Consider the following 15205-nt stretch of genomic DNA (forward strand, 5'->3'; position numbering starts at 1 on the left):
ATATTAAAATTTTATATTCCACTCTAAAATGTACTGGCAACCAGTTGAGAGACATTAATATCGGGCTGATATGTTCTCGTCTACGCGCTCCAGTTAGAAACCTGGCAGCGGCATTTTGGACCATCTGAAGCCGCAACATGGATGATTTAGGTAAACCAACATACAGTGAGTTACAATAGTCCAAACGAGATAAAACAAATGCATGAGTTACAGTTTTAAGATGGTTGAAAGATAAAAAAGGTTTAACTTTGGATAAAAGTTTAAGGTGGAAAAAACACGACTTGACCACCGAATTAATATGTTTGTCAAATTTGAGGGATGCATCAAAAATAACTCCTAAATTTCTCACAGTAGGTTTGACATAATCATTTAAAGAATCATAATTATTATTGTGTTTTATCTTTCCCGCGGAGGGCCCAAAAACAATTACATCAGTCTTAGACTCATTTAAATGCAGAAAATTCAAAGACAACCAAGCTCGAACATCATTTAAACAATCACGCAAGGTTTCTAAGCCTTGCTTGTCATTTTGTTTCAAGGGTAAGTAGATTTGGGTGTCATCAGCATAAAAGTGAAAGGACACTCCATATTTCTTAAAAATTGAGCCCAAAGGCAACATGTACAATGAAAACAATATGGGGGCCAAAATAGACCCCTGGGGGACACCACAAGTGACTTGTGCTACGGATGATACAGCATCTCCAATACCCACTGAGAAGGTTCTATCTTTAAGATACGATCGGAACCAATTTAGAGCAGTACCTCGAAGCCCCACACACTTTTCTAGACGCGATAGCAGAATGTCGTGATCAACCGTGTCAAAAGCCGCGCTCAAGTCCAATAGCACCAAAATAACTGAGTTCCCAGAGTTACTACGTCATTAAAAGAAGTTATTACTCCACCACATGCGTGACATCATTAACCAACGTAGTTGAATGACCACTTCGCGACAAAATGGTTTTGGGAAACAGTCGTGACTAGCTTGTTGATTTTTTCAACGAGACATCATACTATGGTAGTAAAGCAGCGAGTCACGTCACTGTACTGGAAACACACCCCTGGTCGACTTGCGTTAGTAATGTGTTGAAACTCGCGGTTATAGTAAAGGGCGTGACACTTTAAGTGGTTGACTAATAACAACACACCTGTCCACTCGACCAATCAGAGCATACTGTGCTTTTCAGAAGTTGGAGTTTCATAGAGATGGGAACCAAACAGAGTGACTGTCAGACTGAGAAAAGAGGAGCTGCTACAAATGTAAAATTTGTGAAAAACAATGTTTCCAAGCTTAAAAACCGATTCTAGTAGACCCATAATAGGGCCTCAACACCATTCGCTAAAGACTTGATTTTTCACTCACTGATCTCTATAGAGTGCCGAAGTTACGACGTTACTCCGTAGGCCAAAAGGCGGAAGTGAGTTAGCATTTTAGCACTACGGTTCCCTCGCTCTAAAGTCTATGGGATTTTTGAATGGGTTTTTGCTAAATCACCTGAAATAAGGTCTGTGGTGAATAAAACCTCTAAATATTTTCACGTTTTGATCTATGACATAGAACACACAGTTATAACCTGCTTGTGGTTTTTTAAACTTTATTTTGTCTGATTGTGTTTTTTTAAATCTTTATTTAGGCTTCAAAATGTATAAATTTTGGATTAACTTGTAAAGATTATCTTGATAGACAAAACGTGTAAGGGTCACAACCCTTTGTTAAACACAGATCTCATTTTTTTGCGTTTTTCCAAAAGTCTATGGGGAAAATGCATTGCTTTTCAACCGAGGGAACCCATGCGCCGCTAGCTTCCGAGTTGTCCTACAAAGTGACGTCATCACTTCGGCACTCTATTGGTTGCAGAAATATGATATAATACTATTATTAGTATTAGTCTTATTATAGGTCAGTGTTTCCACCATGTTGCATATCAACAAGTCTCTTCCAGTTCCACAACTCAGCAACTCTTCACATCTTGTGGAGCATTATAACCATTGTTTCAGTATGAGGGTTTAACCAGAACATAAAGCTTAACTGAAATGTGGTGCATGTAAACATGCTGTATGTCACACTTGTGCTGATATAGAGTGTCCTCAGGCGAGTATCAAGCATGCACTGACTATAACACTGGAATACTAATGCAACCATTTAAAATTCTGTTTCTGTATACTGAGGTGACTGAGAGGACACGCTAACAGTACAGCTAACATTAAACGCAATCCCTGAAATCTGAAATCTGTGCCTTTTGTGGGTTAACCCACTTAATGTTGCCCGAAGCCAAACTTGTTCTACTTCTTTGTCAGTATTGGATACATGCATCTCCTTTCATATTATCCATTTTTAATAATATTTAATATATTCCCCATTCAAATTTTTATTTTATTCTTTCGTTCCTCCATCACCAAGGGACTCGAAGCAGGTAAAGCATTCCTGTGAAAGTAGTTTATAGTCCCTCCAGTACAACTAGTAATAGTTATAGTTCTCTTATCAGCTCTGTGATGGTTGTTAGATGAGAGAATGTTTCAGAAACATAGTTTTCCTGTTTGTAGTAATATGCATTTTTGGTGATCTGCACTAAATACAGGTGGAAGCGGGGACAAAAATCAGATCACTGGCCCTGTTTCCATCTGGCATTAAGATGTGTTTTCGAGAATCTGATCATAAGTTGTCAACCGAGAATATTACCCTTTCCACCTGGTATTAACATTTTAAATGCATCTCCTGTGACCGATCTTGTTCGGTTTTCATTGAGACATTCCCCTTTTGTTTGAGTGCAGCACACATTATTGAATGAACCCAGTGTTAAAGGGTTAGTTCACCCAAAACTGAAAATTCTTTCAGTAGTTACTCTAATTATTCTGTCAGTAATTACTAAAAAAAAGTCGTTTTTTTTGTTTTTTGCCCACAAAAAGTATTCTCGTCGCTTGATAAACTTAAGATTGAGCCACTGTAGTCACTCTTTCGTAACTTTTGGGCCAGCCAGTTTCGAACTCTTATAAGCCTATGAAAGAGTGATCCAGCTCTCAGATTTAATCACAAATGTCTTAATAGGCACATTCACAGCAAGGATGACAGCTATAGATTGGTGCAGCTATGACATCACTTTGTAGTGATTCACACACCTTGGTGTGAACGGGCCTTTATGCGATTCGCAACCGAGCGGGAAAGGAAGCGAATGAAAAGGATAAGGAGGGCAGATGCAAATTTGAACCATAATCCATTTTTTTTTCTTACAATGCATCCCTGAGCAAACACATTATTGGAATTCAGGACGCAATCAGGACAGATAGCGTTTCTAATAAAAAATTGTTTTTAACTACCTCCATATGTGGTTTCAGTAATCTGATCACAAAATGTTTAGAACCCATTTCCACCTATTTTTAGTGCTGACCACTTGTAATTGGACTACTTCACCTCTGGAAAGATGAATGTGTATTTAAAATTGGACATTTATGTAGAAGAAATGTGAAATTATTTTTGAATTTGGAGCTTTCTAGACTGAGAAAAGCCAGAAAATGCTTTTTTTTGGCTTATGTGGATGAAAAACAACAACTCCCAGAATGCACTTGCTTCGCTGCCCTACCGGTAACAGAGCGCAGTCGTTAAACAACAAGTCTAGGCTACTAGTGACTCTCCGTGATGAGTCTGCCCGAAAATGTGTTTCGAGATTGCCCGGCTTTTGCGTTCTACAGTCGCCGTTCGTTATGTTTACTGTGTCGAGCAGGACGAGTGAGGGCCGCGAGAGGACGGCGCGAGGCCGGTGGCGTGATTACCGTTGAGCGACACCTGTGAGACGCATCGGTCTCGTATCTCTCCCGCAGGAGCGGGAATTTTCTTAGCAATGTTAAAACGCACATCAACCGATCACTAGTTTAGCGTTCATGTAAACACGCAAAATTATGATTTTTGCATCATCGGAGGATTTTTTCCAGAAAAAAATACATAAATCTCTCATCTCGGGGATATAAGGGTGGAAAGCATGCTAATTCGAAAATACTACAGGTTTTCTACTAATACAAAGTTTAATTATAAATCCTGAAGTATCCCTTTAATACTTAAAGGTGAAATCAAGTCCACTGAAACCTCATACATTGGGTGTTAAAAATGCATGCGACCACATCACACTTGTAGTGTAAACGCTCAACCGTCCCGGACTGCGGTGAAGCATCGCCAACTTATCGAACACACAAACGTTATAATGGGATGTGTTGTGAGGGAGCAAACCAAAGCAGGCGATTCAAACTTCTCTGCATTATAACCAGAACACACAGATTAGCGTCGTCATGGTTAATAAGAGGGGAGTGTCTTGAAGAACTTTGTTAGTAAAATTCTGCCATCATTTACTCTCCCTTATGTTTCATACCCTTACGTTTTCCATTCATCTTCAAAACACAAATGAAGATAATTTTCATATTCTCTCATCATTTTTTACATCCAGCATTTCGTACATCCACACAACCAAAAATGTCAAGCTTCTAAAAGGTCATAAAGATATCGTTATAAAATGAGCAGTTCAATCCAAGCTTTCAAAAAAGTCACTAGAATTTTATTCACATAGGCTATATAAACGTTGATCAACGCACATCAAAATGGTGAAAGAAACTGTGCCTGCTTGTCACACGAGAACAAACCTCATTGGTTCTTGCACATTAAGCAAGCTTGAGCTTCCGTTCACCATAATTTATGTATGAAATCTTCATTAGTGTTCTAAAGATGAACAAATGTCTTATGGATTTGGAAAAGCATGAGGGCGAGTAATTGACCAAATTTTCTTTTTTGGGGGTGAACCAACCCTATGACACCAGATGGAGCCATGGCCAATGTTTAGAAATACATGATATGTAAAAATGCCTCCTCTTTTAAAACTTTTGAACCACTGGTTTCAACCCTCATCAGTCATCCTGCAATATTAATATTAGCTCTGCTGTGATTCGGAAGTTACATTCAGACTGGAGTGGAGCCACAGCAGTTTCCCCTCCCTGGGTTTATGTGCTCTGCTCCAGCTCCACTACAATCTCGGATCAAAAGAAAACTCTGACTTTTTAAAAATCCTGCTTCTAGTTCCAAGCTAAATTACACAATTCTGCTTCCCACTTTGTATCACGCCAGTTCTCTGGTTCAGAACAACATAAACAAGTGGAAACTTGATAACATGCAATTAATTATTACAGCTGTTTAGATTTGAATACTTTTGCCATATATTGTGTCACTGATTACCTTCTTTTGTCCCCTTCCTCTTCTGCCTGATTCTTGCAGGGCTGAGGGTGGCATCTCAAAGGGTTCGACTGTGGGAATCCTGTTAGACCTTACAAAACACACACTGACCTTCTTCATCAATAAACAGCAGCACGGACCAGTGGCTTTCGAGAACCTGGAGGGTGTGTTCATGCCTGCCGTTAGCCTCAACCGCAACGTCCAGGTGAGCAGCAGATCCACACTGACCTTTAACCTACTTAGTGATTAATAGCATTGGAAATCATCATTCTCAAGACGTTTAGGTTTCTTGACCAAAATCTGGATTCTTTTGGTTTGTTTTGTTGTAAAAAAAGGTACTTTAAGGGTGTTTTCACACTTGGGATGTTTGGTTCGATTAAAACGAACCCTGGTGCGATTGCTCTGTTTGTGCGGTTCACTTGAATAAGTGTGAACACCATCTGAACCCTGGTGAGGACCAAACAAGTAGACCGAGATGCTGAAAAGATGGAAAAGATGGAAAACATGAAAACGCATCATGAACCAAAGGCATGTAAACAAACCAAAAACCAGGCTTGAGGGGCTTTTGCAGCAGAGGAACCTTTTCATAGTTCCTAGAACTATTGGCAGAAGTAGCCGGATTTTGGCGTATTCGCACCGCAGGAATTGGGAACTATTGTATTTTAGTTCTAGGAACTACTTTAGAGGAACTAATTGAGCTTGCGAAACACCAGCACTCGCCATCTGTGTAAACACACAGATTATAGCCTATACAGGTACATTCACTCTAGAAACTAACTCTATGAACCTGGAAAACAGTGATAGATAGAACCTACGCTTAACTTTTACGCTGAGGAGAAAATCCAACAGAAGAGGACCAAGCCAAACATGATTACGTATATCAACCACACGGCAAACACTAATAGCTTTTCATACTGTCTACTTTCTACGCGTAACAGTTTTATATAATAACATTAGACAGATCGTAAACTAATGAACACGGAAAATGCGAGCACTGTGAGCTCAGGCATTCTCAGTGCTGTCAAAATAAAAGTTACAAAAATAAGCGCGGCTTACGTCACTTCAGAGTTCCTACTGGTGTTGCGAATATGTTCATATAGGGGAACCATTGGGGCTTTCTCACGGGGTAGTACTAGGATCTTAGTTCTAGGAACTAACCACCAGGATGGTTCCCCGTGAACTAATGGTTCCCCTTGGAATGTTTTCTGGTTGCATTCACACCGCCAGTAGGAACTCTGAAGTGACTTAAGCCGCACTTGTTGTTGTGACTTTTATTTTGACTGTACGGCGGATCATTATTTTGACGACGCTGAGAAACGCCAGAGCCTGAGCAAACAAACTATGCTCGCATTCTCTGTGTTCATTAGTAGTGTATGCCGTGTGGTTGATGTCCAGTGTTGCTGAGCAGAAATACATCATCATGTTTGGCTTGGTCACCTCAAAGTTGCGTTGGATTTTCTCCTCAGTGTTAAGGTTAAGAGGTCCATCTATCACTGTTTTCCATGTTCGTAGAGTTAGTTTGTGGTGTAAATATATAGGCTATCCACAAGTTTCCGAGGGGCGCTCCTGTAAAAAATAAAGTGGGTGAAACTTCCGGTGAGGCGGCGGAAGTAGCATTCCAGTGGTATTTTGTGTGTTAGTTAGCGAAGAGGCTAGCTGTTTTTCGGGGAATTATTTTACTATTTAAAGACGCAAATCTTTATGAGAGATGACGTTACGGAGCTCAGGGACAACATGTGCTGTTCGCGGTTGTATGTATAACCGGACTAAACTAATTCAGTGGCTTAAACGTGATTGTTTTGAACATAAGCTGAAAACGAAATCAGAGTGATCCTGCCAACGACTGTAGTTTCCATCACCTCCCAAAAGACGACGAATCTTCCTGTGTGTACATTTGTTTAAATTCTTAATATTTTACAAACTCTATCAGCATGTGATTGGCTGTTCGCTACTGATGTTACACCTAAACTCAGGATCAAAGTCTGTGTTGACAGAATACCAAATGTGCCAGTTAATGTATTCAAGTAACACATTCATTTATAATTTTGAATAAACTCCAAAGCACAATGACTAAGTGTGTATTTTTTATTTTAATTGTTTGTCAGCTCGCACAACTGTCTGTCAACATGCCTTGATCAGTATTGATTATTAATAATGTTATTATAATACTCCCAATCAACTACTGCGGAGGGTAAAGGTACTGTTATTTCGCGCCCACTTTTGATGCAATAAGGCCTAATGGGGCGTTTCACAGCCTTTTTTTTTTTTAAATGGTGGGTGCTGGTGTTTTGCGTGTGTCCGGCCAATCAGCGTACACTAACCTCACGGATAGTTCCTATAGTGCTGGGTTAGACCCTACTCTGAAGTAAGAGCTCAATTAGTTCCTCTAAAAGAGTATCCCTACCTAGGTTCAGTGTTAAAATGGCAACGCCCATGTGAAAAAAGTGGACCAGGACTAAATATATATATTTTGGTCCAGACCAAACAAACCAAGTGAACCAAACTAGTGTAAACACACCCAAAATCCTTCCTCAAAACTACTAAGAATTGTTAATGGATGGTCGAGAATCTTTTAACGTTAATCATAAATCAAGATCATTCCTCATGATTCCCATCCCTAGTGATCCGCATTAATGATTGAAATGTGTATGTTTCACAGGTGACTCTGATCACAGGTCTGGAAGTCCCAAAGAGCATCATGTGATCATCTTTGACCAATGAGAACGAGGCAGATCTTTCTTATCAAACGAATCAGTGCTCTGGAAAAAATATGTTTTGGAATATTTGAGCTTGGTTTATATTTGTTTTCCCTTATGTTCATCTGGGTGATTTGCATTTCAGTGTTTACAAATCATTTCCATGTTTACAGAAAAACAAACCACTGGATTATCCCCACAGGGGCCGAAGATGGAGTCGGACCCCAAAGCACTTTGAAGTAGAGTTCAGTCTCTTTTTCATACCTCCAATGAAAATTTAGCACAGTTCCACAAATTAAAACGTATCAAGCATTTGATAGGTTAGCAACGGAGTAAAGCAACCGATAGCAATCAAACAACTGCGAGACTAAAAGTGAATTTGAAATCATTTCAGGTTAATTTCACATGCTACATGAATCTCAGGTTTACTCACCTTTAATCTGCTGTGTGATTCAAAAGGCCTCAGCAAATTCATCATCACTCATACCGGGTTGCTAGGATTGAAAAAATCCCAGTCAAGCCAAAGGCCCTGCGTCAGAGAGAGACGTGACTAGTGACGAGAGTGAGTTTACAATCTCTTTACTTCAACAAATTCCAATCCTTATATTTGATGCAGATCTTTCTCGTATAATAAGAAATAGATAGTCGAATGGAGGATAGAGTGATTAGGGCGTTGCTATGCAGTCGCTGTGTGCTCTGGATGGCTTAAACCGGGTTGTTTTAAAGTTTCTAATCTGTTCTGTGTAGTTGCTTGGAGGTTACTTACAGTCTTCACCTCATGGACTACAAAATAGCACACTTGCTGAATTAGCTGCACAACTTGAGGTATCATTCATGATCGTAGCACATACTGTGGGATGAGTTACGTGCTGGTGTACCTTATCGTGTGCACAGTTGTGATACCTGTCACACGCACACACACACGAGTTCTGGTTTACAGAAATGAAATAATACCTCCCATTAGAGATGGATTGTTCCCTCACCACCAAGTATATTTGGTCTTGGTGTTTCATATGAGCCACAGTTGTGAATATTTAGCCAGATCTCAAATCTCCTTACACTGTGACGGACGTGTTCCTCGAGTCTTGAAGATGAAATGTGTTTTTTTCTCCTAGCCCAGCTTAATATGCTGAGGCAACTGTAAGTAAGCCATTTTAGCCTAGTCAAGTCAAGTCACATTTATGTATATAGCTCTTTTAACAATACAGATTATTTCAAAGCAGCTTTACAGTGAGAACAGGAAAATAATGCAAAAAAGTTTGTTTCCAGATGAAAATAGCTTACACAGTCCAGCTTACGTAAGTTCAGTGATGTTTCATTTTTGTTTTAAAAAAGTTGTTAATTTAGTTCATTTTTATATATATAGGCGCTCTGGAGTAAACCGTGATGTCATTGTCCAGCTCAGTTCAGTTCTTGTATAATATTGTCAATGCAGGCAGATCAATATTATAATATTGCCTAGGTTGATTCAGAGAAAAGTGTAAACTGTGCCTCTGTAAGGCTTTAAAAACATTGCTCGGGGTTCGTTTGACCTAGCCCTAGCAACAACGACTCCACCAATGGTGAGAGTTTGGGGCGGGGCTATCTGTATTTACGACCAACAAGAGAAGAGTGCTCGAGAAACCCATTTGAAAACAGTCACTATTTTTGTAAATGGAGTGGTGCAGGTAAAGGCCAATTTATACTTCTGCGTAGGGTCCGCGCAGTAGGTACGACGTAGCATACGCACAGACGCGTACCATACCGCGTACTCTTCGCTGTAGCCTGACGCGCACCTCCTCAAAAATGTAACTACAAGTTGCAACGAAGTGGACCGCAAGATCTGTGATTGGTCGGCTTGGTAGCATCGCATTTCCTCCTACGTATTTCCACACATACCATCTCCTTCGACGTCTTCTCTCATTTTTGCCTTCTAGTTTTAGTAATTTTACTAAAATAAACTGTTTTTCCACCTCAATAAGCTCCAACTCCAACATGATCCACTCTCTTTCAGTCGCCATAGAGTGCCGAAGTGATGACGTCACTTTGTAAGACGTCGGAAGCTAGCGGCGCATGGGTTCCCTCGGTCGAAAAGCAATGCATTTTCCCCATAGACTTTTGGAAAATCGCAAAAAATAAGATCTGTGTTTAACAAAGGGTTGTGACCCTTACACGTTTTGTCTAGCAAGATAATCTTTACAAGTTAATCCAAAATGTATACATTTTGAAGCCTATATAAAGATTTTAAAAAACACTATAATCAGGCACAATAAAGCTTAAAAAAACACAAGCAGGTTATAACTGTGTGTTCTATGTCATACATCAAAACGTGAAAATATTTAGAGGCTCTGTTCACCACAGACCTTATTTCAGGCGATTTAGCAGAAATCCATTCAAAAATCCCATAGACTTTAGAGCGAGGGAACCGTAATGCTAAAATGCTAACTTACTTCCGCGTTTTGGCCTACAGAGTGACGTCGTAACTTCGGCACTCTATTGCTTGTAGTAATGGGCTCTATGCACGGCGGTATTTCCGGTGAAGGATTAAGGATGCTCGATAACTTCCGCCGATCGTAGAGTCCAATGCAATACCGAGAATTTATATTGAATTTTATACTCCATGGTTATAATAAAGAAACGTTAGTCACAAAAACAGATAAAACAGACACCCCTCGTTGTGTTTATACTTCTTTTTAAAATTATATTAAATAAACATAACTATATATAAAATTACATCTAAACGTATGTACGTTTCGTTTCAAAGACGGGAGGACAGTAAATTTTGAAGACTCTGCCATAATCCCGTTTTCCTCGGTTCTCCTCCGCTTAAATCTCCACAACCGGAAATGGACGAGCATCCTTGCGTCAAATGCGGAACTTATGCGTGCATATAGCCCATATAGACAACCTAGCCGTGAGGAATCGAAACACAGTGGAACATTAAAACCCTCCGCCGCCAACTAGTGTTTCGGAGCAGTACTGCAGAGCAGCCAAGACCTGAACGCAGAAGTATAAATGCTCACACAACTACGGCGAACGCTCGACGCAGAAGTATAAATTGGCCTTAAGAAGTCACTTTGTAGGCTAACCTTGACAAAAGCGCAATAGGATTTTCCCATAGGCGTTTGGGTTATCGCTAAAAACAAGCTCAGTGATCCACAAACGTTTATGATACTTGAACAAATGTACACAACGTTTATGGATTATGAAGACTAAATTCAGTTGCCAGAAGTGAAAAGCTTAAGCAAGGCTGTATGTTTGAGTTAGAGTAGTTTATAAGAGCACACTTATCAATATAACATTGCTGTAAAAGAGGACTGAGTTTCGTCAGCCTCTGTAGTCACATTTAGCCACTGGTTAGCAACCGCCTTTTTCAAGACATGTAACAGCTTTTTTTAAAATCACATGTGGGGTAATACTGTATTATAATGTATTTTATGTCATAGAATAAAATGTGAAAGTTTCTTGAGCTTGTGTTCAACACAGACCTTATTTCAACCATTTAACCATAACCCCATTCAAAAACCCATCGACTGGAAGTGCTAAATTGCTAACTCACTTCTGTGTTTTGGCCTACAAAGGGATATCATACCTGCAGCACTCTTTTATTGACACTAGTAGTCACGTGGAAATTACACACTTTGACATTTAATAAATGACAGGCTCAAGCTTCATACACCTCAGTGACAAGTAAATGAGCACCTTATGGTTCAGTTTATCAGCATTATTTCCACACTGCACCCTTGTTTTCTGTGCTTTTTTTTAGACAATGCCAGAATAGCAAGTCATACCATGTTGTTGGGAGAGATGGTTGCTTTTGCATGTTGTATAGGCTGTAAATATGGTCAAAGCAGTGAAGCGTGCATGAGTTACGTATTCATTATATTGTGTTGCACAGTGATGACACGGATAAAAGCGGAATACAGTATAGACGCAGATAAGTTGCAGTCTGCCCCCTAGTGTTTGTTGTGTGGAATTACTTTCTGATAATATAGCCTTGAGTTAAACCAAGAAGCCACTCACCTAACTTGCATACAATTCTCATAAATCTGGTGCATGTCACAATAAAGCTATGAAGAGCCACTTATGGACCTCACAATAGGAGAGACAAGCCTATGTTCATCTTATACCTCTGTTCAAATTATAATGGTTTCAGGGAGAAATGAGAGATAAATGGAAATATATTTTATTTATGTTTATTATCCTGTCCAGATATTAATTTACCAGATTATGGGAGCAGATAACCCATTGATGATGTAAAGCATGGGATGTTGTTGATATTTATAACACATTTCAATGAAGTTTAATTCATGTAAATAGTTTGTTCGGTGAGTATTTTGCTGTCAGGAGTACCAAAATAAAAATAGGCAGTTATTGGCGTTAAAAAAAAAAGAGAGAGAGAAATAAAATGCGAAAGCTACGCTTAAAGGAATGTTCCGGGTTCAGTCAAGGCCATTGTCTGGTTATGTTATCTAATGTCTGGGAATGTTGTCCCGGGTCATTTGCATCTTTACAGTGCTAAGAGTATTTCAGTTTTACCAACATTTAAAGTATATGGTGTTTTACCAATTAAAAACAGGAGTAAAGGAAGCACAAGGCCAGTCAATATATTAGAATACACACTGTCTATAGTCACAAGACTGAAATATTAAACATATAGACCTGAGTAAGTTGAGTCTGCAAAAGTCATGATGACCGAATCCAAATGAAAATATGCTTTTGGACCTCCATTTTGGAGTACCTGACCTCGAACATTCCTTTAAATCCGAAGTGGGAAACACTAACACCTTCCAAAACTGCTGAGAATCTATCTTGCCGAATTGTCTTTTTTTTTATTTTATTTTTTTTACAGTTTTACAATTTTTTGTATTAAAGTATATTTAAAAGTTTATGTCAGAATCACTGGCCTATCATACTGAATATGAAAGAAAGCACACTCCTGAAAGTTTGCTGAGACGGGAAAGACCCTGACATGAGAACTTGAGTGCACACTGTATATGTATGATAATAAAGCAACTGTACAGTAATGGAGAATTAATGTGTAAAGTGAAATACTGTATGGATATGATCCTAAGAATCCTGGCAAGAGTTACTTTGTGAATTCTGTTTACTTATTTAACCATTATCCCCATTGACCTGATATATCCAGATCTCAGAGAGGAATAGTGTCCCTTACTTTTCCCAATTTGTAATATTCATTAGGCTGAGAAAGTTAACCTTGTGCTGTGCCTCATTCATACAAATCTGCCAAAATTAGCCACGTTTCTTGGGAATGTGGTGTGCTTTCACCCAGGCTGGAAAGCAACAAACTAAATCCTCATATCCGGGTGTTTCTTCAACAATGGCGACTTTTTGCCTTGTAAACTCCCATTAATTGTCCCAACTAACAATGTCGAACGGTGCATCTTGCTAAGGCTAATTTGATAACTAGCTACCATTTTGTGAATCCTAAACACATTTCATACTTTTATTACTCCAAAAAAGCACAATAACAATCAATATTACAAATTACATAAAATAATTATTTTATGTAATTTGTAATATTAGTATAATTATTATTTTTTTTTTATAATTAAATATAAAGATTAACCCCTTAACTGTCACATCCCACAGGTGGGAAGCTTGCCATTGCATTTTTTAAAACAATAAAATCTTATAAAAGACCTTAAGTAATATTGACAAACTATATATCATTTGAAAGCTTACAATCTCTAGTTTCCATATTTGGTGACTGATTTTCAAAATAAATTACACAGGATCCGTAAATTATCAATTTGCAACAAGAATATTTTCATACTCATAAAGCATGTTCAGACCTTTATTTTGAAATAGCAATGAACATGAAAAATCATGAAAAAAAAGGTAGAAACCTTCAAAAAAAAAAAAGTTCAAAAGATTGCATCCATTCAATTATTTTACAAAAAAAGGTCTGAAAATGTTTTATATAATAAATAAAATATAATAATATAAAAATATAAATAAATATAATAAATTCACCATTTGTAATGTGGCAATAAGCTATAACGTGCATGCGTGTTCTTTGTACGTGTTTCTTAGAGGTTGACTTCATAACAAAATCTGCCAAACTTCCCATACTACTTCTGAAAAGGATCTCTGCTTTATAAATTGTATGAAAATTGTGAAAATAATGGTTCAAATAACCCAAAAAGCATATGGAAATGGAGGCGCCCTATGGGCAGTAATGGAGTCTGGTTGTGCCCTCTAGTGAAAAAGTTTGGTACTGCACCCAAACAAAATCTCACAGAAAGCTAATTTTTTGAGATATCAACCTAAAATATTAAACACAACTTCTTCAGATTTTGGCTTTGATTTTTCTGCAGTTTTAGAGTAGCCCAGGTTTTGTCAGCTTTTTTTCTGTTTCACTTTCTTAAATTTCACTTTGACAAAAGTCTGCCAAATTCTTCTTATCTATATTCAAAGCATTCTTGAACCATTTAAGTTTGAAATGTACATTTCTATGTCTATTCAAAAAAGGGGGTTAGGTTAAAAGTCTGCATCTGTAACAAAGGTAAAAAAAGATGCAATATAGCATTGTAAAAGTATGGATACGCTTTTAATTTGAAGTGGCGAACGTAAAAAGTGGCCAAAGTTGAAGAGACTTCCATCAACAGAAAGCACAGATCAATTCCTAAATAGAGAAATCCCATCTCTTTACGATTTTTTAAAAAACGCACAAAATGAAATGGTCTTGGGGTGTTTGTTATACAGGCGAATGCTTAATATGACCATCATCAGAAAACGTCCCATAGTCCCATGAATTAACAGAAAATCTGTCACTGTATCAAGCGTTTAAGGATTTATTTTTATATACAACATATTGCTTGTGTGGATGTACATTAGTCAGGTGTTCGGCCCTCAGCTTATCTCATTGTGAAGAGTTCGAAAAGGAAAGACGACGAACTTTTTCCCGAACGCATCTTTCCATCGATCCTGCAGACACAGGCCTCACACACGTTGTGTGACATCTTCATGATTCATCATCATCCTCGACGAAAACCAACGTGTGTGAGTCTTCGCTGCTCTTTTTCTGTGTGTGATCTCGAGCTCTCGTTTCCTCTTACTAATGTGATATTTTGTATGTCTTTGTGGTTTGTATATCAAATGCATTGTACATGACATTCTTTTCTTACTACTTAGTGTGGAAGAAAAACAGCGTCTTTCCCTTTTAATAAACAATAAAACTGTGATGACAGATCCACGTCATTATTTTCTTACTTACTTTTTCACATGACTTAAAATTGGTCGTTTAAACTCCAAAAATATGTGTTTCAGCATTATTTATTCTATAAAAAAAGTATAGTAA

General features: G+C 38.3%; 1 protein-coding gene across 2 annotated transcripts in view; it reads left to right on the forward strand.

Annotated features, from left to right (window-relative positions):
• The window catches only part of trim67 (tripartite motif containing 67), a 73909-nt gene extending 58820 nt beyond the window's left edge, over positions 1-15089 (forward strand). For both annotated transcript variants that reach the window (XM_089118470.1, XM_089118471.1), the window contains 2 exons: positions 5249-5411; positions 7866-15089. In XM_089118470.1, the coding sequence (XP_088974596.1) occupies positions 5249-5411; positions 7866-7910 (208 nt within the window). In that variant the 3' untranslated portion in view covers positions 7911-15089. The remainder of the gene's footprint in view (positions 1-5248; positions 5412-7865) is intronic.
• Positions 15090-15205: the final 116 nt, after the last annotated feature.

This window comes from Pimephales promelas, chromosome 13 (genome assembly GCF_988280905.1).
Source record: "Pimephales promelas chromosome 13, fPimPro1.hap1.1, whole genome shotgun sequence".
Taxonomy (NCBI): domain Eukaryota; kingdom Metazoa; phylum Chordata; class Actinopteri; order Cypriniformes; family Leuciscidae; genus Pimephales; species Pimephales promelas.